The sequence below is a fragment of the Cicer arietinum genome, chromosome 4 (assembly GCF_000331145.2).
Source record: "Cicer arietinum cultivar CDC Frontier isolate Library 1 chromosome 4, Cicar.CDCFrontier_v2.0, whole genome shotgun sequence".
NCBI classification, from domain to species: Eukaryota; Viridiplantae; Streptophyta; class Magnoliopsida; order Fabales; family Fabaceae; genus Cicer; species Cicer arietinum.
The window spans coordinates 3843078-3868457 of NC_021163.2; the positions used below are offsets into that span (position 1 = coordinate 3843078).

General features: G+C 25.5%; 2 protein-coding genes across 7 annotated transcripts in view; one reads left to right on the forward strand and one right to left on the reverse strand.

The window, feature by feature from the left end:
* The window catches only part of LOC101515213 (uncharacterized), a 6337-nt gene extending 2958 nt beyond the window's left edge, over nucleotides 1-3379 (reverse strand). The window contains exons 1-8 of one of the 6 annotated variants that reach the window (XM_004495437.4): nucleotides 3170-3379; nucleotides 2292-2392; nucleotides 1508-1779; nucleotides 1344-1418; nucleotides 1197-1255; nucleotides 908-1043; nucleotides 556-652; nucleotides 377-443 (exon numbers count right to left, since the gene is read on the reverse strand). In XM_004495437.4, the coding sequence (XP_004495494.1) occupies nucleotides 377-443; nucleotides 556-652; nucleotides 908-1043; nucleotides 1197-1255; nucleotides 1344-1418; nucleotides 1508-1760 (687 nt within the window). In that variant the 5' untranslated portion in view covers nucleotides 1761-1779; nucleotides 2292-2392; nucleotides 3170-3379. Of the gene's footprint in view, nucleotides 1-376; nucleotides 444-555; nucleotides 653-907; nucleotides 1044-1196; nucleotides 1256-1343; nucleotides 1419-1507; nucleotides 1855-1980; nucleotides 2002-2291; nucleotides 2393-3169 lie in introns of those variants that run through there. The other 5 variants (XM_073367886.1, XM_004495436.4, XM_073367884.1 and 2 more) reach the window with 5 other exon arrangements.
* Nucleotides 3380-23772: 20393 nt separating this feature from the next.
* On the forward strand, nucleotides 23773-25380 carry LOC101489067 (dof zinc finger protein DOF4.6-like). The gene is made up of 2 exons (XM_004495441.4): nucleotides 23773-23970; nucleotides 24313-25380. Exons 1-2 carry the CDS (start codon nucleotides 23947-23949, stop codon nucleotides 25156-25158), a joined length of 870 nt encoding a protein of 289 aa, XP_004495498.2. The 5' UTR covers nucleotides 23773-23946; the 3' UTR covers nucleotides 25159-25380.

Genomic DNA, 25380 nt, shown 5'->3' on the forward strand with positions numbered 1-25380 from the left:
GGAAAGAAAGAATAGTAATAGGATGCTTAAAACGCCCCAGTTTCAAGTACTCAACATGCAATTAAAATTTCTATAATTAGCCTAATTATGAGCAAAACGTATTTATATCCACTTCCTCATAAAATTTCATCAAACAAGTGGTTTCAAGTAGTCAATTATTTGAATACACAACATGACTGTGATAAGAATAGTATACAAGAGGTTTTCCACCATAAATAGTTACAAGATGCATTGGTTTTTTCATCCATTAAATATGATATTTCCATCTCTAAATCATTTTTTTGGGGCATTCCAATTTAAGCATGCATAAATGAATTAACAAAACGTATGACGAATTATTATTATTTGGTAGGTATGCAAAGTAAAACATTCATACCTGTCCCAGTGCTTGTAGACAGAGTGCTCGAAGAACTCCTTCTGCAAGGTCTACCGGTAAATTTCTCCTAAAATCAGAACAAACAATGAGAATAGTAATTGGAAAAAACAATGAATATGGTTGTTTAGATTACACATAACGACATGACATTCAATTTATTGCATTATAAGAGTACTAACCTGAGCTCAGCAGGCAACTGTGGAAGAACATGTCTGACAGCACAGTCAAGATATCCAGCTGACTTTAAGAAAATATCAACAGAGGCTCGTCTGTTTTCTGTTAGTAATGAGTAGTTACCGAAAGTTAAAACTCCACAGCAGAAGAGAAATACACAAGGGAATCAACGAAGACATTTCGTTAGAAACACAGTTCTATAATATGTTTTCCAGTCTATCAACTACTGCAATATATGACCAAGAGTTGAACAAAAATTACAGCAAACTAGTTAAGTTCGTATTAATCTGTCAAAATAACAAGACAATATATGACCAATGTATTGTCATGCACCAAAAAATATTCAGTACTGCTCACCTTCGGATACTTTTGGCTGATAACCATCAGTGGAAGTTCTTGGAAGAAGTAATAAATTAGCCTGTGATAGCGATAGTGTTGCCATCAAGTGCAAGACTGACAACACTTCATACCAAGCATTAGACATGGCTGTTTCCTGTAAATGCCGGTCACGCCAAAAGAAGAAAAAAAGTAGAGAATGAGAAAAAATTGATTACCAATCCTATGTATAGAATTAGATATTCAAATCAACCCTAACATGTATGCATTAAAAATGGCAACAAAAAAAAGAAAACAATTAAGAAACTACCTCTGCCTCATCCTCCTGATTCACCCAAACAAATTGTACTTTGTATTGTAAATGGCTTCCTGCACAATAAAGAGAACCAATTAATCAAGACATGCTCGCTGTTGAAAGAACTTGCATCAAGTATAAACGGGAGAAAACATGCTTTACCATCTTTGACTAATCCCAAAAGTACTGGTAAGTAGTCTTCAAGAGCCTGTAGAAGATCAGCCAGTGTTGAACCTCCTGAGAATGAAATTGAGTGATGCATCAATAAATATGACCAACTTATTATTTATTATAAAAATTAATCAGTCCTTCTTGTTAACACTAACCGTGTTGCGTGGCACTTTTTCTTTTCGTTCGTGTAATTGTAGGACCTTCTTGGCCAGCCATTACAACTATCCGAGTTCTAAGAGCAGATAGTCGTTCCACTATGTTCTTCGACAAACAATCGCCAAGTGACTGTTGAAAATCAACCGGTTTAGGGATTCTTAAACCGGGAACATACACAGAAACTTCCCCGATACTCGCCGGCCTTCTTCTATTTCCACCAGAATCCTTCGGGGTGGACACCATGCAGCCCATGTCCTGAGTACTACTTTACCTGCCGGTACAAACAAGTCACGGTGAATCACCTCCAACAATCTTATGTTTCTGTGAAGACAATGAGTAATTTGAACTGTTTCAGACATCAAGCTTCACAAATTTAAGAACAAAATGATATAGATAAAAGCTCTACAAAACTAACAAAGATATCAATTAAGCTTAAAAAGAGTTCAGAAATAAAACACTAACAACAACTTACATGGAAATTAATGGTAAAAAAGCCATCAAGACATGACTAATTAAATGCCAACCAATAAAGAAGTGGTAGTAGGTTACTCACGAGCAGCATTACTAGCTATAAGCTGTGTACTGTAACTATCCATGTTATTATAAAAAAAAGAAAAAAAAATAACACAATATTTTATTCATCTGCATTGATTTTTCTTCTTTTTTCATTTGGCCTTTTTGCAGCTGCATTATTGGTTCTAACTTATTTATTTGTTATGTCCTCATTTCATAATCTAAAGTCTTAATAATTAATAATAAGAACCTAAAATTTACCTAACTAACCTTGTCCTTAGCTCTGGCAGTTTCACTGGTGAAGTCAAAAGTTAGGCTTATTTTCTTTGCCAAAAATTCACAGGCAGGAAAAGGGTTTGAGGTTGAGAAAGCTATAGACATAAAAGAAACTAAAATCACAAGAATGACATGAAACATGACAATTGTGGTCCGTGTAAAGGTTTCATTGTTGTAATAATAATAACAATAGAAAAAAAGGTTTCAAAAGATTACAACATGCATGGTGATGAATGAATGAATGAATGATGATAATAAAACATAAAGGTATCTTTCCCTCGTGTACCCCATTACATCAACAACACAAGCAACAACAAACAAATCAATTAGAACTCCTCAAGGTAAAGTAGCTTCAAACAAAAGGTTTTTTGGATCATAAAATTGAAGAAAAAGAATTATTGACTTGTGAGTAAAGAATTTACAAACAAGTACAAAAAAGCAACAATAGAAAATTAAAAAAACTTGCATTGTTTAATCTATTTTCCTTCCACCAATTGATGGAAAAACGTGTTTTGTGCTCCATTGGGTTAATCCAAGTTTGAAGTTCAAAACTTTTTCAAATTAATGAGAAAAATGCTCCATTGGACTATTTAAAAATCAAACACAACCTTGTATTTCAAAGCTTGGATTAATCACCATCCAAACCCAAAAAAGAAAAAAAACTTTTTTTTCTTCAAAATTCATCCCAATTCATAAGATGAACTAACTAGGTTGAGCTATTTTTCAAACAAGGTATAGAAATATTCAAAATCAGTATCTAACCTATAAAAGCATTAATTGATTTTGATGAATAAAATCAATTTTCACTACTGAATTTATCATACAACTTAGCTCAATAATCCAATTAAGATTAACTTGCTAATGGGTCTTACCCTGAATAGATAGTGGCAACAGTAATTGAGCAAAGCAGAGTTACCAAACTTCAATCCAAATTGAGAATCAAAGGAACCCTAAAAAAAAGAAGAGAACTTGAGAGGTACCCACTTAACAAAGTGGCTTTGAAGGTGAAGATCGAAGAAGTGAAAGAGTAAAAATGAAAAGAATGTGATTCTAACCAATTTCCTTCAAAACAGAAGAACAGAGACAGAGACAGAGAGTCTTATTTAACAACAAAATGTAATTCTATTCTAACTATTATTTCTTTATTAAATATTTTAATTATTTATTACTATTATTATTACTATTATTATTATTATTATTATTATTATTATTATTATGGAATGGTATTTTTATTTGGTGTATCAATGGGTTCCACAATTAAACATTATTTATTTATAATTTGTTAATATTAATATTTCATAAGGTTTTAGTTTTTTTAATCTAACACTTCAAAACAGTTTATTAAAAAAATCTTACTAATGACTGTATATCATTATATCTCAACATTCACTTATTTTATTAATATCTATTAAGTGGAATCAATAAAAAAAACTGTGCTTGGAGAGTACTCTTCTCTTGATAACCACTATTTTTTTTTTTCATCTCCAATATAGAAGTAGCTAATAGCTTCCTAAGAAACCTCATTCAAGATGATTTTATATTTTAATTATACTCTAATTAGATATTGGTTGTTGTTGTTTAATTATATTTTCCTACATAAGACATCTATATATTTATATTCTTGTATGACACTGTCTTCAAGGTTGTACTGGATAAGTACAGCTAGATGCTAACAAATGGTATTATCTCTTTTTGTCTTTGAGATATTATTGTTATTATTATTATATAAAAGGTTAAATAATTATTTAATTTCTATAAAATTTTGAATTCTTATTTTTAGTCATCGTAAAAATAATTGTATTTTTTAATTCCTGTAAGATTATTATGCAAAGATTATATAGTCTTTTATGGAACAAAACTTCTATCAATTTTTAATTTTTTTAATGATATTTTTAAAATATATTTAAAATAATATTAAAAGTTTATTAGCACAAATTTAAAATTTTTAAATATCATATGTTCAATTATAAAAAAATTCTTAATATATAAACCTATAGATCGAATTTTAAACTATTTTTTTAGTGAAACTTTTTATAGTATTTTAAATATATATTAAGAAATCATTCAAAAATATGTGTTCATGTTACAATAAGGACTAAAAATATTTGCAACATTTTGCATAGACTATAAAATGTGACTCTTTTTATAGAGATTTAAAACGAAATTTTAAAAGTTTATTGATGACAATTGTAATAAAGTGATTAAGTTCAAGTGATTAATGAAGTTTAAGATTGAATTTTGGTTTAAATAATTTTTTACTGGACTTTATTTATATCTTGGATCAACTCTAAATTAAAACCAGAAAATATTTACATGGTACCCATTGTATAAAACTGTATTTTTGAATCATCTTTTAATTTTTCTTTAAATCTATATATCTTGCATCTAAAATTACTCTTTTTTCCCTTTTTTATATATATACTTTCTAATTTTAAAAATATATTAAAATAAAATAAAAATATTTAAGCGAAAAATAATTTGATACGTATAATTTCAATATCTGAATATCAAGGAATGGTCAATTTGGATTAAAAAATCATTTGAATAGTCTTACATGAAATGGGTATGTTGATATTATAATATTAATAATATTAATTTTTAGTAATTATATTCTAAAATCACATGAAATAAGTATTATATTAAAATCAAAGTAATTTTAATTTTAAAATTTAGAATAAATATGGAAGTTTGTTATCAGAAAACACATAATTCATTCTGAATATATATATTTTTTAATTTGAGAACAACTTGTGTTTTAAAATGAGAATATGTACTTAATATTGATTAGATGTATGTGTTATAAATTTAACAAATAAAGCTGACCAATAAAAAATTATTATTAATTTAAAATTTGTTAAAATAATGTTTTTCAAGATATTGTTAAAGTTATGACTTCTCTATACTTAAAAAAAGTGGGCAACATATAATACTAATAATAATATTTTTGAGGGCATATATAATATTAAAAAATAATTAGTACTAGTTCTTATAAGTTATTAGCCGTCTTTTATAGTGGCACTAGGAAGGGGTATTTGGAATAACCGTGGGTGCCAAGTGACAACAGTGCTAAGAATGTTACATGACACATTGCTTGCCGTCTCAGTCTCTTTTATTTTCGTCCTCCAAATAAATGCTAATAATAATACACAAGTTGGGTCAAGATATTATTAGATCCAAAAATTTCATTGAGGTTATAAAACCAAGAAACCTCATCCTCATGTAGTACTTGCACGTTTACTTATATATATATATAATATATATATATATATATATATATACCAATTTTAAGTATCAAATTGAAAATTTCTTCCAAATTGTTAGAATCAAATTTAAGATGATGGATTAATGCGTCAACTTCAATTCATGGTCTTGGCAAACTCCATTTACATTTTTTTAACTCTATAAAATTAGAAAGATACTATTCCATTCATCTTAAAATGAATCATATTAAATATTGGGTATTAGTTAGTAAATCATTAAATTAACAAGTGGATATGATATTTGCAATAAGTGATTATAAAATAAATAGATGTTAAACTCACATAACAATTTAATAATGCAAACATATAATGTTTAAAATGGGCAACATCTTGTGACAGGAATCTTGCAACTTTTCAACAGCATTTCCCCTAGCCCCCATTTTAGTGCAAATTCTAAATGTATGTTCTGACTTCTGAGTAGTAATGTCACTAAGGTATCTTGAATCCTGTCACATTTCTGCCTGCAAAGAAAATGCATGAATCAAAATTTAAGTCACAATGTTACTCATCATTTTAGTTATATGTTTTGCACCTTTTTCCCTACATCCTTTTTATGATTGTCTAGTGGTGACACATTTTAATTAAATTAATTTTAGTTAAAAATAAGTTAACTGTAAAAATAATTTATATTTAGATATATTTATGTAAAAGTGAATTGAAAAAAAATTACATTTAAAATAAAAAACTACAAATTTTAATTTCAAATTAGAATTAAAAACCTTATGATTTTCGTTCATGATCAAAGTTTAGGAAGTTGATGCTTAATGTGAGTTGAAACTGATGTGAGATCAAAGAAGCGAAAAGCACTCATATCAATTCCCTAAATCACAGGGCTTGCAATAGTATTTAATAATTTTGTCAAAATTTGAATATCAAGAAGCTTACACAGAAAAGTACATGAAAGCATGTTGACGTCAAGTGGTCCAATGTGGGTCCTCTCTACAACAACCAAACAAACTGTCTTTTTTTTCTTCTTCTTTTTGCTTCATTATTTACTTTTTTGTTTTGTTATGGAAGTAAAGGGCTAAAGCCCAACACAACGAAGAAAAAAAACTGAAAGCTCATTGGAAAATCAACAATACTCCTATTGGGCAGGGAGGTAAAAGAGGGGGGAAATTTTACATCAAAAAATTTATCTACAAAAGTTATTTGTAAACTATAGACATAATGTGTGGGATAAAGAGAAATGTTTTAAAGATTTAATTTATCAATAAAGAATAATGATCAAGAATGAGACCCACCGTCACCTTCAAGTTAGATTCAAAATCAATAGTTACAAAACCCATCTCAAATGATAACCTTAAAAGAATAATTCATAATTATTTCACAGTGATAGAACAAACACTAAGAGACTAAACAAACTCAAACAAATAGTTAACATGATGGTCACAAATAATACCTCTGACCAATGCAGTCTGGTTAATCATATCGTCATTCGCATTTAGCTTCACATGACCAAACTCAAGAGGAATCCAATAAATAGGACGAGACACATTTTTATGTGATAAAAAGTGTTGGAAAATGGATTCATTGAGAGCTTTACATGCATAAATTTGTTATTTTCGAGTCGGAATTCATTAATATATGTTATAAAGAGATACATAAACACAGTAAATTACTAAATTGGAACTCAAAATTTTGAATGTCTGACAATTTTGGGCTCCAAATTTACGATTTAACAAAAGTATCAATTGTATTGAATCATGTCAATCAAATTACTCCCTCCGTCAAGTAGCTCTATTAAGCGTATTTATGTGTCACATTTATTAACATGGTGGCTTCTCCACACATAAATCATGATGCACGAAACATTTTAACATCTAACGACTATAATTTCCACCGTCTCTATTTATCTTATTCCTCAAAATATGAAAATTTGCAAATACAATATCTTATTTCCCCTAAAAATACATTTATTATTTCTCTAAATCTATGAAGTTTAATGAAGATGCACTCATAGTATAATAAAATGATTTTACACTGTCATCCATTAACCATTCACTTTATTGTCACATAAGCATTATAAAAATGTTTTATTAAAAGTAACTGTAAGAAACTTGATTTGATTTTAATTGGTTGTTAGTGTAAAACTAGTTTACACTAACATGCCTACCCTATTTTTTCAAATCTCAATTCCTAAATTCAAAAAATGATTGATAGAGTGAACAATTGATTGACGTGATTAATATGAAAGACATTTAGTTAATTTATAGATTTGAAGTCTGAAATTGTTTGGTTATCGTAATTTTGAGTCTCAATTTAATAATTTACTCGATCTATATGGAGATGTAAAATTAATAATAAATAAATTACTTTATTTAGACATTAGTTACAAATTAATTTCTTTAGTTAGAAATTAATTGTTCTAATTTAAATATATAATTTATTATATTTATTATTATAATCAACTTTATGATTTGATCCAAAAATTATCTTTATTTTTACTCAATACCAAGTTTTTGCATATTTTATTAGTTGATTCACAATCAACTACCTCACGATGACATATAAATTACGTCATATTAGAAAGAAAATGTCATAAAAATAAAAAATAAAAAACTCAAACTAATTTGGATCCCAAAAAATATATTCGAGAGGTCCTAAATATGTTATCTGTCGTTAGCGTTTGAAAGTGCATGATGCCTATTTCCTAGAACTAGATAATGCTCATCATTTACCTTCAATTCCCATCCCTCTGGAGAACCTTGTCCATACGTATAATCACCAAATTAAGCTAAAATGAATTATATCCAATTATAATCGTCAATTTGTTTTTCTTTGTTTCATTTTCATATGTCATCTGATAGAGATCACCTCGACTTTCTAAGAGATTGACAATGATTCATGGGAGATTAATTGATGTCGAACCTTATCTTTTACAATATGATATTTAATTCTGATAAATTCATGGGATAATTAATTGTGATATATTCTTATATTTTTTCTATTTTTATTAACCTTCTTTGTATTATATGATTTTGATTTCCTGAAAAAATGATACATTTAAATATGCATATTGTGTATTTGGTGCAACATTTAAAATGAAGTTTACTCTTAAATAAAAATAAAAAGTTCAATTTATCAACAACATAAAAAGTTTAATTAACCTATAAAAATATAGAGGTGTGTTATTTAAACACATTAACATCAGAATTAGATATTGTATTTAAAATATAATTAAGAACGATGTATATATACATGATGTTGAATATTTTGTATGTCAAACATTTTCAAAAAATATAACGAATATATTTTTTTGAAATTTAATTTAAATACATTAATTTTTAATTATTATTTATATTTATATTTTATTTTGGAGATAGTAGCTCTTAGCGAAACAATCAAAGCTTGTTTGGATTCTAAGAAATGGTAATGTGCTAGGCTATACATCTCATGTAATTCATATGGTAGTGATGGCTTAATTAAAAAACCAAATACAAAAAGCATACTTTGATCCTTTTATACTACACTCGTTCTCTGTATCTACAAACTAATAAACTAGCTAGCTAGGACATAAATAAAGTAACTTGCCAACAAATTAGTGTTTGTGTGTTGCTTTAACTTCAATCCCTATATTTTCCAAAATGCTTCATTTTAAATATGAAATAAATTCTATCATGTATAATTTATTAAGGAAAAAGTATCATTTTTTTAGATAAAAAAACTACATGATAATTTTTGTGTGATGATGCAAGATTACATTTTATTCTCTCGTATATAAATTATATATAAGAGAATCAATTTCCTTCAAATACACAGTTTTTCACTTTAATTCCTAAACAAAGATTTTCAATATCTAATTAGTCCTTTGAATATGATTTTTATATTTGTGTAGTCAAAATTATTTCTATGGTGTGACAATCACATATTGATGCTACCTAGACACTTAATAAGTTGATGGCGGTAATAGATAAAGAGTTTTAAGCAACTAACTATTTTTAATTTTAAAGATTAATTTATTATTTTATAAATTTAAAAAACTAAATTGTTCTATTCCTATTGTCATGAATTAAAATGTTGATTTGCTTGGCAAAGTTCGCATAAAGGTGAAGATGTCCTACAAATTTTTTTGATAAAGTTACTCATTTAATTATTTATTTTAGAGTTTAATGATTTTATATTATCAATATAAAAATAATTTTATATTGACATTTAATGAAAAAACACAATAGATTTTCATAAATTTATTTTATAATTACAACTTAAAAATAACCGTTAACTACTACACTTTAATTAGGCGTCAATATTAAAAAATTACACTGATCATATATGTCCTATTATTTCTTTGTTTTAATTTTTTTGTTTGAATTTAGTTATTTTTTATGTTTAAAATAATTATGTGTTTTTATTTGTCTCATTTTTCAACCCAGCATTGTTATTTAAACACAAAAAATAGATAAAAGTAGTCGACACTGTATAAATATATGTATCCAACTCAAATATCATGATTGATATGTGTTACATGCTAACTAAAATAAAAGAAAAATATTATATATATATATACTCGGTGTCAGTCTGTCATATATTTTTTTTCTCTTGTTATCCGTTTTCAATTCAAATTTACATACATAAATAATCATTCACTTAATACAACAAAAATGTTATGTCTGCGGCTCCACGTACACCAATGTCATTTTGAAGTTACTTTTGGATAACGAGATTTTAAATTCGTGATTAAAATTAATAAAAAAGTTTAAAATTATATAATTAAAGGCCTCATGAAATAATAATATTTTAGATAAAAATGAAACGTTCTTAATAACAATGGTAATAATGTAAAAATTATTTATACAGACTATTCTCTTAAGTTCTGTATTTAAAAAAAATATACACATATATTAAGGAATCAACCAATTTTTATTGAAATTCAAAAATCAATAAATTAACTTCTAAAATTACTCTTAGAATATTTTGTAAACATAAATACATTAATTAAGATATTGAAAATAGGAATAAAAAATTTAAATTAAATGAAAGACATTATAGAAAAAATAATATTTAATATAATAAAAATCATTGAAAGTTATTTATATTTTAAATCATAAAATACTATTTTGTTTTATTTATATTTGAGATTGGAAGAAATATAAATATAAATATATATATATATAAATTAAATAAATTTTTTAATTAATAAATTAAGAGGTTAAACTCTTCTTGTATGCTTGGAGTCTCAACCCATATAACGATTCAATATCTACTTCTTGAGATCGTGTTGTAACAAATCATGAAGTAGGTGCCAAATATATGCTTTTGAAATATCATTTGTTTTATGCACTGTGATAAATACACATTGTTTTCAAAAATGATTGAAGTTGATATCTTGATATAAAAAAATGAATATAATTTGGCAACAGTATATATAAGATGTTGTCATTGCTGTTTGGCGACCGACTATATTCGTATAAAACCACCGTCCAAAGTTTCTGAGTCTTCCACGTGCTCGCCACGTGACGTCACGTTAACCGGTGATGACGTAAGAGTCAGCCGCGATATAAATGGACGGCGGCAATTACTGCCACGTGGACAACTACTAAAGAAGGAAACGATAGGGATAGCACGTGTTCTTGCCGTTTGTGGAATTTGGAAGCCATTCATTGGACGACACGTGGAATAGACAGTTGCCTAGGATGAATAAATTGCGAAATTGGGATTGTCGTGTCATGTTGAGTGGTTGAAATATGCAACACATGCATGGAGCTAATCATTTGTGATTTCTGTTACTACTCCTCCTTCGTCTCATTTTAAGTAGGAGTTTTATTATTATTTAGGATATGGTGTAGCTTATCAAAAGATATGTTTATAATCTACTATTGTTATTTCTATTTGATTAATAAGTTTTATCATCGTATCAAATGCTATACGATAGAATTTATTTTTTCAATGATATAAAATAAATTTATGTATAATAATATAAGACTATTTTAGCTGTGCACATTAGAAAATTTTAAAGTTTGATTAACCAAAATTTAATTTAGTAAATATATGTTTTGATCAATGGAGGTCAGTTTAATAAAATTATTATGACACTATAATAATATTATACAAAATTTAAAGTGAAGTTTTTGTAAAAATAATAGTGTTATATTGTGATTTTATGAATTTTAACATGTGCAATATTTTTTTTTTATTAATTGAGTATTTTTTGTATCAACTATAAAAATTAACTTATCAAATCTTAATTTGTGTCTTTCAATTAAAAATATATTAATGATATTGATTTTTATGATATTTTTTCAGAGTCATATCACATCATAGGTTATGCATTTTTTTTATACATACGTGGTCATGCAATAATATAAACTTTTAAAATAATTGACTTATAATATTAAAGCCGATGTGACCGACCAGTTTAAAATTGAATCATATATTAATGATCCTTTTCATACTTTTAATAAAACCCTTTATTTGGACTAAAAGAAATTTAATTTAGACGCGATCTATGTTTTGATGTTTTAAATTCAAAACACCTTTATACGAGGGAGTATATATAATATAGTCATAAAGTTACAAATATTTGTTAGAATAAATCTACTATTTTTTGGACGAGTATATATGTTAACAATATTACTAATAAAATGTTGAATATTAACATTAGGTACATTCTAGCATTACCTATATATATAAATAGTATGTTCGTATTTGCATGAATACACACGAAGGTCAGATGAAGAAGTAATTAGAGATTTGCGATATATAAATATGATGGTCGATCACATGTATTTGGTATCCCTAATCATGAATAATTTAGACAAAGATGAACCTATTCACAAGTAAGTGTGGGCAATTGTTGTAATTAGTTTTGAAAAATAAATATTTTTCATATTTAATATATTAAAAATTAAATATATAAAAAATAAAATAATTTCATTTCTATGCAATGACAAAGCAAATTTTGATCAACTATATGAGTGTCTTATAGTATTTACAGTAAAAATTACACATTATTAATAATTTAACGGTTGTTATTGATTGACAGTGTAAAAAATAATTAAATTCACAATATAAATTAATTAAATTTTAAAGAAAATGACACATATTATAGATTGTGTCTCTACTATGTTTGGATTTTTTAAATAAATATGTGAGCATTGTTATAATACTCTTTAAAATATTAAAATCACAAGCTATTTTGAATATGTCTTTTATTAGTCATTTTAGTTTTTAAATAGCTTTAGATAATTAATTTAATATTTATTTTTTGTTAATTACTTTGGTGTATAACATTTATAACAAAAGAGATAATTAAAAATTTATTTGTAATTTTAATAAATTTAGATAGTATAATTACATCAGACAATATTTAAAAGAAATAATGATGTCTCACTGCTCAATGTCTGGGCCCGTCATATGTTTAGGTAAGTAGTAAGATGTATTTGTTATCCACAAGGATTAAACTGTATTCACGTTTGTAAAACAAGAATTGTAATAGAGAATTTGAGCCTGTAACACAACTACATAAAGCACTGTTGGGTCAAGTGATTACCTTCAAATTTAATTTTTATTCCCATAAATACAATAAGTGGACAATTTTGCGTTCGCATAAATATTAAAACTTGTTATTTTTTATTCTCTTATCATTTCATTTTTCTAGTACAAAAGTGATTATCAATATTTAAAAAAAAGAAAAAATTAAGTTTTTCAGTACATAAGTTACACTCCAGAAAATTTATTTTTAAGATTTTTGATATCAAAAATCTTATTTGATGTTTTTCAGAACTACCAGAAAACTTCTTTCAATATTTTTAAAATACAACTGAGTACTAGAATACTTTTTAAAGTTTTTCGATAGTTACTGAAAAACTTGAAATTACAAGATTTCATGAAGTTTTTTTAATTTTTTTTAATTTTGTATTCCTTTATCATTTATTTAATTCATTTTTTAAAAAGATTGTGTACCAGAAATTTTTGTAACTAGTTTTCTGATACAGAAGAGTTTATTGAGGCAACTTTTCTTTGACCTTTTTAACTTTTGTTTACTGAAAAATTTTAAAATAAAAATTCTGATAAATACCTTTTTAACCTGCTATACCGGAAATCTTATAAAAAAAATTCGGTAATTTTTAAAAATCTTTTACTTACCGAAAAAATTGAATTATTTTATAGTACGTAAAATAGTGTAAAAAATTAAAGACAAATTTGGCATTTTTAAAATAGTATGGGGGTATAGGTAAAATTAGGGGTACAAGGTATAACTTTATACTACTTAACTACGTCCCTTTAAGTTCTTTAAGACTCAAGCCCAGCTTTGGCAAAAGAAAGACTCAAGCCCAGCTTTGGCAAAAGAAAGACTTAAGCCCAGTAAATAAAAATGTTAAATCTAAGGCCCAACTAGAAGGAAAAATATAGGATATGGTTATCCCCACCCGTATACATTAAAACACACCCCATCTTTTCTCAAATGACAAAAGTATAGTATACCTCTCCAGTTTTCATTTCCATTTCCGCATTCGCACACACTTATAAAAAAAATTTGTTTGTCTTAAATAATTGTTTATTGTACCCATCGAAACACAAATGGGGAAATTTAGTTTACTAAGAATGATATGGGGGTCTTATTGAATATTGTAGGAATTATGTAACAACTCCCAACAAATATTGGACTTTATAGATAAAAATAAAACAAGCTTGTAACATGAAGACAGATATTAAAATAGTATTTTGTAATAATTTTTTCAATACATTTATTTATTTAATAAAACTAATCAATTTTATCACTTTGAAAATAAATCTAATAAATTAGACTCGAATAATCTTGTGGATGTAAATCACACGTACAAATAGTTTAAATATATATATATATATATATATATATATATATAATATGATATGATTTAGATACATTAATAAAATTTAATAAAAAAGTTATATAAATATAGAATACTTGTAATAAAGAAATAAACATTAATAATTTTTATTATCATATAATTAAAATGACTACACTTTATAAAAAATATTTGTGATCGAAACAAATATCTTTTTGTCTGTATTTTTGTCTGTATTAAGAAAACAAAGATATTTGTGATAAAAAAATGTAGAATTTTTATCTTGATCAAAATATATTTTAACCCGTTGTCAATCCAGAAGCTGTGATAAAAATGGATTGTGGAACTTTACTTTTTTTTTATGGAGGTGAGAGGGGTTTCTTCTCTACAAACAAAAAAAAATGAATATTTTAAAAAAAATTATTTAAATTTTAGTTTTTTTAACTCATCATTTTCATGATTTCATCTTTAAAATGATCCCTGTTCAAATCGAACTGAACTTTTCTTAACATAGTGTCACGTGTGAGTATGTTTACCAATTTTTCCATGGCGTGACAACTCAGTCATATAGTTGAAGATGCTAACTCTTCAATCACACATTGTTGGCTTCCACTATCCTGCTCCAAATAGGAATCACTCATCTCCCACATGTCAATGTCATAGGTTGCTTCAATTTCTCTTTCTATTATTATAAATATTTTTATAAATAGATGTCTATTATTTCGTATATTAACAACCAAAACATTTTTATTTAGAATAAAAAACACTTTTTAATATTTTAAATAAGTAATAATAGTTTTATAAAATTCATTTAAATTAATAGTGATTAAAAAAAGTGTAAGTTATGAATTGTTTGACTCATGCGTAAGCGTAAGTGATTAAATCTTACAACTATAAATGAATTAAATATTCAATATTAAGAGTGATAATTTATATATTTAATATTTTAAAGAAATTTGTGATGATCATGAACGTTTAAGTCATTGTTGCTCTTAATACTTCTCGTGACTCTTAAACAAGTGGTATCAAAATTTGACGATTTTAGATTGAAGATATAGTGTTACTTGTTTTTATGAATCATTTGACTCATTGTAACTCCGACACTCCTCAGATTCTCCAATAAGTAGTATCAAATGTATGATTTAATTTGGTGGAAAAACAAGATTAAGATCTTAATGTAAATCAAGTCTAATGATGTTGATGACTCACACTTGAGAGGAGTGAGTAATTAATCCTACATCAATTAAAAATAAAGAATATATATATATATATATAATAGAAATGTGACTCATATATTCCCTATCATTTAATTTTTAATTTTTAAATGCAGACTAACAATCTTACATTTTTTATTTATTTAGACAAAGTAACATTTCAAATTTCTAATAACCCATCTCTAGTAACAATTTTAGAAAATCATTCTATTAACTTACAAAAAAGAATCTTAATTAAATTTCAAACAATACGTAGATTAATTACTGAAATATTTTTATTTTTTATTATTAACACAAATTAATTTTTTATTGTTGTTGTTGTATATAGACAAAATAATAAACACTACTTAAAATTCACGCACATCACTGTAAGTCTCAAGTTTGAAACAAAATTTTAATTTGACTATATCAATATTTTTCAATTGAGTTAGGTCTTATATACTAATTGTTTTTTAATATGCTAATATTAAACTTCAGTGATATTTGTTTAGTTTTAATGTATATATTTAGTTATAAATTATTTTAATTTCTTTTTCTATTTGATAATCGATTTAAAAGTTTTTTTTACAAAGTATGTCCAATAAAAATTTGGAATTCAGTAAAGAAATTTAATTTTTTATTTTTTTTAAATAAATAATAAATAAGAAAGTTAACAAAAGAAAATAGTTAAAATGAAGAAAGAAAAACTAATATTAATTTTAAAGATGAAAAATAAATTAAATAAAAAGTATAATTTATATCAATATCTTCCTATTTAAGTAAGTTTCTAAAGAAATTGTGAGATATTATAATCAAAAGTAAAAAGGTTTACGGTATTAACTTACACTTTCTAAAAAGTATTTGGGTGTAAATTATATATATATATATATATATATATATATATATATTTCTCATGTGTTTTTTAAATGTTATTATCTGAGAGGATGCGAACTCGAGGATGGTTATTTAAACCTTTAAATTTGTGTTGAGTAAAAGAAAGAAAAAATGTAGAGAATGACACACATGATTTTTATACTCCTTCACTCAATGAAGGCTACGTCCACTCCTCACACACTTGTGAGATTTTACTAATGATCAAACTGATCGACCTCTCACAGAGGTTTATTACACTTTGTGTATTCTTTAGCCTCACCAAGCTTACAATTTTGTTTCTAACAAGTTCCAACTATTTCCAAATGTAACTCACGTGAAAATTACAAAGTGATATGAGTATGATTGTTTCTCTTTTCTTAAATACTTTCTAAAAAGATATTTCAAAGATCTAGTGTAGGATTATAGAAAATATGAAGAGATGATGAATATTGTTCTTGATAGCTTTAAGATACTCGATCTTTTAATGCAATGTTGTTGTGTATTGGATAATGGAGAGCATACTGCCTTTTATAGAGACTTTGAGATAACATTTCCAAGTCGCAAGTGATTTATGACCGTTGGGTACTTTAATCAAAAAGTCCAAGGTCTTTCCTCATATTTACGAAATTGTCATCCAGCTGTCCTTGGACTAATGCAGTTCATCCTCCTGCACGAGGTTCAATATTCCTAGGAACTTGGACATGTGTTGTCCTTTTCTTTTTCCTTTTTTTAAGACATGTAAGACCACACGTGACGTCCTTTTCTTTTTCCTTTCTTTAAGACATGTAAGAGCTACATGTGATGTTCTTTTTCTTTTTCCTTTCTTTAAGACATGTAAGAGCTACATATTTGTTGTATTAGCTACTGCCTTTTTGTAGGTTGATGATGGGTCATTTTCAGCATGTGAGAGATATGTTGGGTCGCTTTCAAAGATGTTGACCATAGACTCATCCTAGTTAATCCTTCCTCGTACCTATTATTTTGCCTTATGACTTCTTTCTTTCAAAAGCTTTATTTATTCATTCTTTAATATTGTTTTCCCTTCACTTAATGAATAAAACAATTTATTTCAGTGAGGAAGAGTATTTTGCAGATTTGAAGTTTCATCCTCTTACGAGGTCATCCTCTCAAATTCCAATCCTCCATATTTGAATCAGATTTTTCTCATTTTTGTCTTAATGACTAATAATTTATTTTCTTATATGAATTCACTCAAAAGCACATATTAGTCATTAACTACAATCATAATCGTTTAAGTAATTTTGTTATCATTAAAATTATTTGAGAGAGATTTTGTCTCAACACTATTGACTAAATGAGTATGTTCTTGACAAGTTACTCATTTTAATAATTCGATGTAAATGACATTTTTTTATTGAGTAAATCAACTCCACGTAATTTTATAAAATTTTAAAATTATTGGATACCTCATTAATAAGTTTTTAAAAAATATAGATAAATAACGATTATTAGATTACATAGCTACGAGTTTTGAATTTATATAAACCTTGGTGTATTTGCTCAATAATATATTATATCGATAATGAACAATTGGATTAGAGAAATTCATAATTTATATTGAGTTTGTAAATAGAGTAACATTTATCGGATTTACTTATAGAAGTGGAGATCCGTTGACTCAAATAGCCACTCTAAAATGAGTTATTGTACTTAATAATACACTAATATAACTCAATATATATTAGACGTAAAAGATATTTAAATTTAAATGTAAAAGTACGGTAAAGTTAGTTTCTATGTGATTAATAGAACGAGTATTGGTTAACTAATTCTATATATAGATATTTTCATTTATCTCTTTTTTCGTTGTATCATTATAAAATTTATTTTTAATCCAAGTATTTTTTGTTCATGGTTTTTATCAATAACAATAGCATTATAATAAAAAATTAACATATTTTGTTATTATCGAATTAAATCATTAATAATTTAATAACATGTCATCTATAAATAAGTTTTACTATAATATTATATTTTAAATCTAACACCACTAAATTATTTTGAGATTTTTCTATTTTAAAATAATTAATATTTATTTATTAGATTAAAGCGATATTCTTCTCGGTGGAGCTTTTTGCGAGAGTAATGAAATGAATGTTTAAATAGAGAATAATTTTAATTTTAATTAAAATAAAATTTTTATTAGAAATTCTTTTATATTAAATATAGGAGATTAAATTAAAAAATAAATGTACTAGTATAAATAATTTGATCAACTTTATATATTATATATTGATGCAGAAAAAATAACACACTTACTTATTAAACAATTAAGAGTATTTATACACTTTTTTATTTTAAAGAATGACATAAAAATTGTTCAAAAATAATAGTTAAATTGTGTTACATATTAAATGTATTTGCTCCCAAATTTAATTTATATTAATTATTATCGTAAAGAATTTTGACGGTATCAATAAATAATGACCTTTAAAATATCAATTATGTATAAATTTTTCAAAAACTATATTTTTAAATAGTATTTATAAATAATTATGATAAATTAAAGTTATAAAAGTTTGAATATATGACAATTAAATTCTTTGGTCTAGTGAGTTTAAATGTGTGGCAGTATCGAGTAAATTAAGCTTATACGATGACACCCTGGTGGATAGTGGGCAATTCTTTTGGTGGTGTCATAGACATATATACCCTGGGCCATGTGATTTGTATGACTCAGGATCTGCTACCCATGTGAATGCTTGCTTCTGCGGTTGTTGTAACTTCCATACTCATCATCATCACTTCTCTGCTGATTATACATATTTATGGCCCATAGAAGAACAACATTCACTATTCCGTACTCTACCAATTAATATTGCCAAATCAACAAATACCTGCTCTTCAAATCACTACCAACCCATCTAATTTCTTGCCACTTTCTTCCCTCACATTTGAGAAATATTATATATATTATAGATGGAAAGATATCACCTGAAACTTATTCAAAACCGTTAAATATTAAATTCAACATCAGTACACAATATTTAATTAATTAATATTAGATCCAATAAATTATTAAAGAGAGAATCATATATATTACTATTAAAATTTATCATGTATAGTATTATCTTCAGCTGAACAATTAATAACAATAGTTTATTCTACATTAATTATGGAGTGATTATAAATGAAAGAAATATAATGATAATTTTCTCAATTTAATTTTGTTTAGTATTAATGTATTTACGGTTGAATGTAAATTATAAGATATCACTTGTTTTTAGCTACTTGTTATGGTGTTTCCATTATATCATTATTATGAATTTGTGTCTTATTATAAGACAATTTACTATATTGAAAAACAAACATCACATACACCCCTCTTCAATTCTTTTCCTACAACTTTGAATATCTTCCTTATACTTCTTGACGAGCTCTAGGATCTAAAGTCGAACTATTCTGAATCCACTTGTAATATAATTAAAATTGGATCCGCCTGCATATGAGGCTAAATATGGCTCTGGAAGCTTCTAGTTTATAACTAAGATTTATTTAATAATAATTACTTATACATTTATAGCACTTTTTAATAAATTAATTCAGATAATTTTGAGAGTTTTTGGTTTATAATTTACTTTTTATTTATTTATTTATTTATTTTATCCTTTATTACTGTAACAATTTTTTTTTTATATTTTATAATTTCTTAATTATAAATTAAAATAAATAATTTATATGATTTAAATTTAAAACAATTGGCTTAATTGCAGTTTTAATTCCTCTATTATTATCAATTTGTGAGATTAGTTTTCATATTTTAAAAGTCAACAATTTTAGTCTCTCACGTATCTTTGAACTAAAAAACGACGACTCAATATATTTTTAATGACGTGACATATAATTTAATAATATATAATTATCTAGATGTATTAATTATTTATATATAATTAATTAAATTAAAAATATAAAAAATTTTGAAGTTAAAATCTAAGTTTTTTACGACGTTTTATTCCAATTTCATATGTATTAATCATTTTATATTATCCTATTATATATTATGTTATTTAAAACATCTTACGTTATTATTTTTTAGTTAAAAAATTAGAGAAAGATACTAAAATTGTCCACTTTTAAAATAGAATGACCAATTTCCAGAATCAGTAAAAATAGAGAGACTAAAATTATAATTAAGCCTAAAATAATTTTAATAAAAAAATATTTTAAAGTCAATTATTTAAAATACTTTATTTAGTATATTTAAAAATAAACAAACTACCTATATAAATATAAAATAATATATCAAATTAATAAATAATTTATTTATTATAATTTTAAATTATTTATAAATAATTTTAAAATTTTAAAATAATTAATATTTTAAAGTAAATAATCTATTTATTTAATTTAATTTAAAATAAATAAATAAAATAGATTTAAAATAAACAAATAAAATAGATTTAATATTTTTTTATTAAAAATAATTTTTATGTTATTTTATATTTTTAAATTAATTAAACTGTTAATTTTATCAAATACTTCAATTAACTTAAAAATAATTTGTTAATTTTATGAGACAGAGGCTATATATCGAAACATATCCAAATCGGGTTTCTAAGAGCATGAAATCTCAAACTTGGATTGTCTAAACATGTAAAAATACACCTCAATAGACAAAAGAATTGGAGTATGATTTGAAGCTCGTTAGATTCCTTAAACTACACGAGTAAAAATATTTAGCCAACTGTTGGTCACTATGGCTCGGTCAATAAAGTCAGAGTCATTCATTCATTGCTTCCATCAAACAATTTAGCAACCAAGTTGGTGATATACGACTATTTTATGATAGATTAAATAAATTATTGAAATTATTTATGGCACATATAAATTCATAAATTCTATCACTCAAAATTAATTTAACTTGTATTTTAACTCAACTCATTTAAATTGGGATTTAATTTCAATTAATTTATTTAAAGTTAATGATATTTGATTCAGGTGATAAATTTAATATTTTGAACACGCAAACTCAATCTATTGACATGTCATATATGTTTTTATTTTTATTTTTATATTTTTGATGTATGGTTAAAATTTAGTTGTTCAGTCATATTTGAAAATTTGTTACTAATTTAAGTTTTATAATATATTGAAATATTGAATAATATATCCTGCTATAGTTTTATTATTTTTTGAGATATTCAAATATTTAAATATAATTTATTTTTTAAAAATAAACAAATACTTTTTCTTTATGATCCCAAATCTAACCTAAACATACTCATAATTAGGATGGTTTGCTTCGAGTTTGATGTAAAACTCATGAGTTGAGAGTTCGACCCAATCCAAAAAAAATAATTAATTCGAATATCAGATTCGGTAAAAAAAAGAAAAGAAAAAAGATCCAATCTAACTCATGTACACCTAGTTAGGAGGTTTGCATCTTATGCCCAACATACTCTACCCAAAGTCTTAAGGACATTACTCTCGCAAAGTCTTACGGACATTGCTCTTGTAATTCCAAATTATGAACGTTTGTGAAAAATCAAATTATAAAAGACAACCGTGAGTTGTGGGATTTGATATACTTTAATCAATTGTGATAAATTTTGACTAGACTTATATGAGATAGATATTAACAAATATATTAATTAATATAGATATTGTAACTATATTGTGTTATTGTTATCGAAATGTATATTTAAGTATAATATATGAATATGATAACGATTAATTTGTCCGTATCTTTTCTTATTACATAAATATAAATTAACCTAACCTAATAAATATATCATGTAAATTGATATGTAGAGAGTTTTCGTACATAAAAAAGATTATAGATGTATAAATACTAAAGTTTATTTTATTAATTATTTTAATTATTAAATTTTTTGTTAAAAATCCAAATACATTGCGCAAGTCACGTAACAATATAAGTATACACCGGTGATCAAATCTCCAACATATCAAACTGCGAAAAATCATTGGTCTTAATGAATTGATCGCCATGACCCACTTCAAAAAAATTTCTAAACTTATGTGGAGTCATAATTTAATGATGCTGAAACATCAATTAGATTGAATTTTTCACACTTATTCTTATATTTATTGTTCAATTTTTATTACATCATTAATTGTTAGTACTTCATCAGTTCTATTTTTATTGACAGACAGTGTGTAATATTTTTAAAATACATATTTTTAGAGATTTAAAAAAATTAATATAACTAGAAAAATGACTGATTTTATTACATCATTAATTGTTAATACTTCATAAGTTATTTTATGATTGTCTGAAATTATTTTTTGAAAAAAATCAATTATAAAAAATATTTTTTTGGAGTAGTTTCTAAAATATCCTCTCATTTTTAGATTATATTTTTTAAGAAACTATAACAAATAAATATATAGAACTTTTTAAAGTAATTATTATTTAAAGAAATATTTTTTTAAATAATAAATAGTAACAAATGCACACTTTATTATGTTTTCGAGGCACACCTTTTATCTATCTCTTTTTTTCATAAGAAAATGTTAGTAGTTAGTTTTTTTGAAGAAATAAAATTGTATTTATTCACATATAAAATATCACTATCGAAAGCATAGAAAACTAATACACCCAATACAAGATACACTTTTGACACTACAAGTGTAGTCTTACATAGGTATCATCCCAAGAACATAACAAATATTCAAGAAAACTGTAAACACATCAAAGGTCGCAATTACTAATGGTAAAATTTATAAGTAAAACCTTTAATTTTACCTTTTAACCAATACCATCATAAAAATTGAACATTTTCAATTAATTTATCTAAGTGAATTTTTTAATGTTGAAAAATGATATTATTCCTTCCTTTGCACGATGAAACAACAATTAATCAAATTAAATAAAACATCTCGTTTTTAATTTTACTACCAATACCTAAGCCTACGAATTAAAAAGTACGATAGTTGGTTAAGTTAATAATTTTATATTTTTAAAGAATTTAAGAAAGACCATTTTAACTAATTGAATTCAACCTCGTTATTTATCTCTCTGTTTTTTTTTATATAAATGTTAACAAGTGTTTTAAATACAATTACTAGTGATTTAAATATAAAAATTTATTATTTATAATATAAACTTATGTACATAACTTTTTCAAAATTAAATTATTATTTTTCCCAACACAACTTATTCTTTCAGTTAGCAATTTTTATTCCCACAGCCATACGGACCGGTACTTGGAAGTTGGAATACATTCCATTAATTAATATGCTCGATATTCAAAAATTCAAAACGAAAAACATATTTATTTGTTAATATGGGTGAGAAGATGAATCATTATTATTAAAAAATAAAAAATAAAAGTAATAAGAGCAGCATGTTGGCTTCTGTATTAAGTAAAAAAAATCATAAAGATGGAAAAAGTAATCCAACTGTTCACATAGTAGACCGTCCCCCACTCACATCTTACAAGCCTCTCAAAAACATTCCCTTTTTCTTCTTCTTCTACAAAGCTGCATCATCACACACACACTCTCTCTCTCTCTCTCTACTTATTTCAACTGCATCCTTTTATCATCATCATCTTCTTCTTCTCTTCATCAATCCATGGACACAACTCAGTGCCCACAGGTAATTAATCAATTAATCCATACACTTTCTCTATATATGGAGATTAATTTTCATTATTTCTATCACATTTTTTGGTGTAAGTGAAAGAAACTAAAATACTCATATGATAGATCAGCTTATACCCTTAATTTTCTTTAACTTATGTACATGCCTTTCCCTTTCTTACTTTTTCATTTCCTTTTCCCATAAACAAGTTCCAATTTCATCTTTTCATTCTTAGTCTCTCTTTTTTAACAAAACAAATGTATATATATAAAAATAAATTCCTAAATACACACAATATATATTCATGCTTTGATCCATTAAAATAAAAAATTAATAATTTATTTTGAATTGATGAAGGAGATAGTAGCAACAAAAAATACATGTGAAAAAGCAATGTTAGAGAGAAAAGCAAGACCACAAAAAGAAGAAGCTATAAACTGTCCAAGGTGTAATTCAATTAACACAAAATTCTGTTACTACAACAATTATAGCCTCACACAACCAAGATATTTTTGCAAAACATGTAAAAGGTATTGGACTCAAGGTGGATCTCTTAGAAACATTCCTGTTGGTGGTGGTTCAAGAAAAAACAAAACTACTACAACAACTTCTAATTCATCAAAAAACCTACCTCAAACTTTGTTGTCACAACAAAACCACAAGATCCATCATGAAGAACAAAAACAAGATCTGAATTTAAGATCTTGTGGTAACATAACTGATTTGATTCAACAAAACAACAACAAAAGTTCTGTTTCTTCATCAACTTCAACTACAACTATTGATCCTATTAGTGCTGCTTCAACTTCTCATCATAATCTTTCAGCATTGGAGCTTCTTACTGGAATAACTACAAGTTCAAGGGGTTTGCAATATTCTTTTATGCCTCTTATTCAAGGTGATAATTCCAACAATGTTTACAGTAATAATTGTGGATTTCCAGTTCAAGATTTTAAGCAAGTGCCAATGAATTTTTCTTTGGATGGAATTGGAGGAAGTGAGTTTGCAAGTGTTGATCATCATCATCATGGTGTGGAAGAGAGTAGTGAAGGGAGGGTTTTGTTTCCCTTTGAGGATTTGAAACAGGTTTCAAGTACCAACCTAACATTGGATCAGAATAATATTAAGGATGAACAAGGTTATAATTCAAGTGGGTTTTGGACTGGAATGTTGGGAGGAGGAGGAGGAGGAGGCTCATGGTAATGGTAATTAAAATTACGATTACACTGCAAATCTTTATATCACAATTGATGTTGCGAACTGCATTTTAAAACTATGATATCATGGTGCTCACTTAATTTCTTAACTCAATGTCTACTAATTGAGAAAGTTGAATTGTCTACATAAATTAGTAAAAACATTAAATTAATATTTGATTTTAGTGTCTTTTAATACTTAATGATGAAAATAGATATGAATTTTATA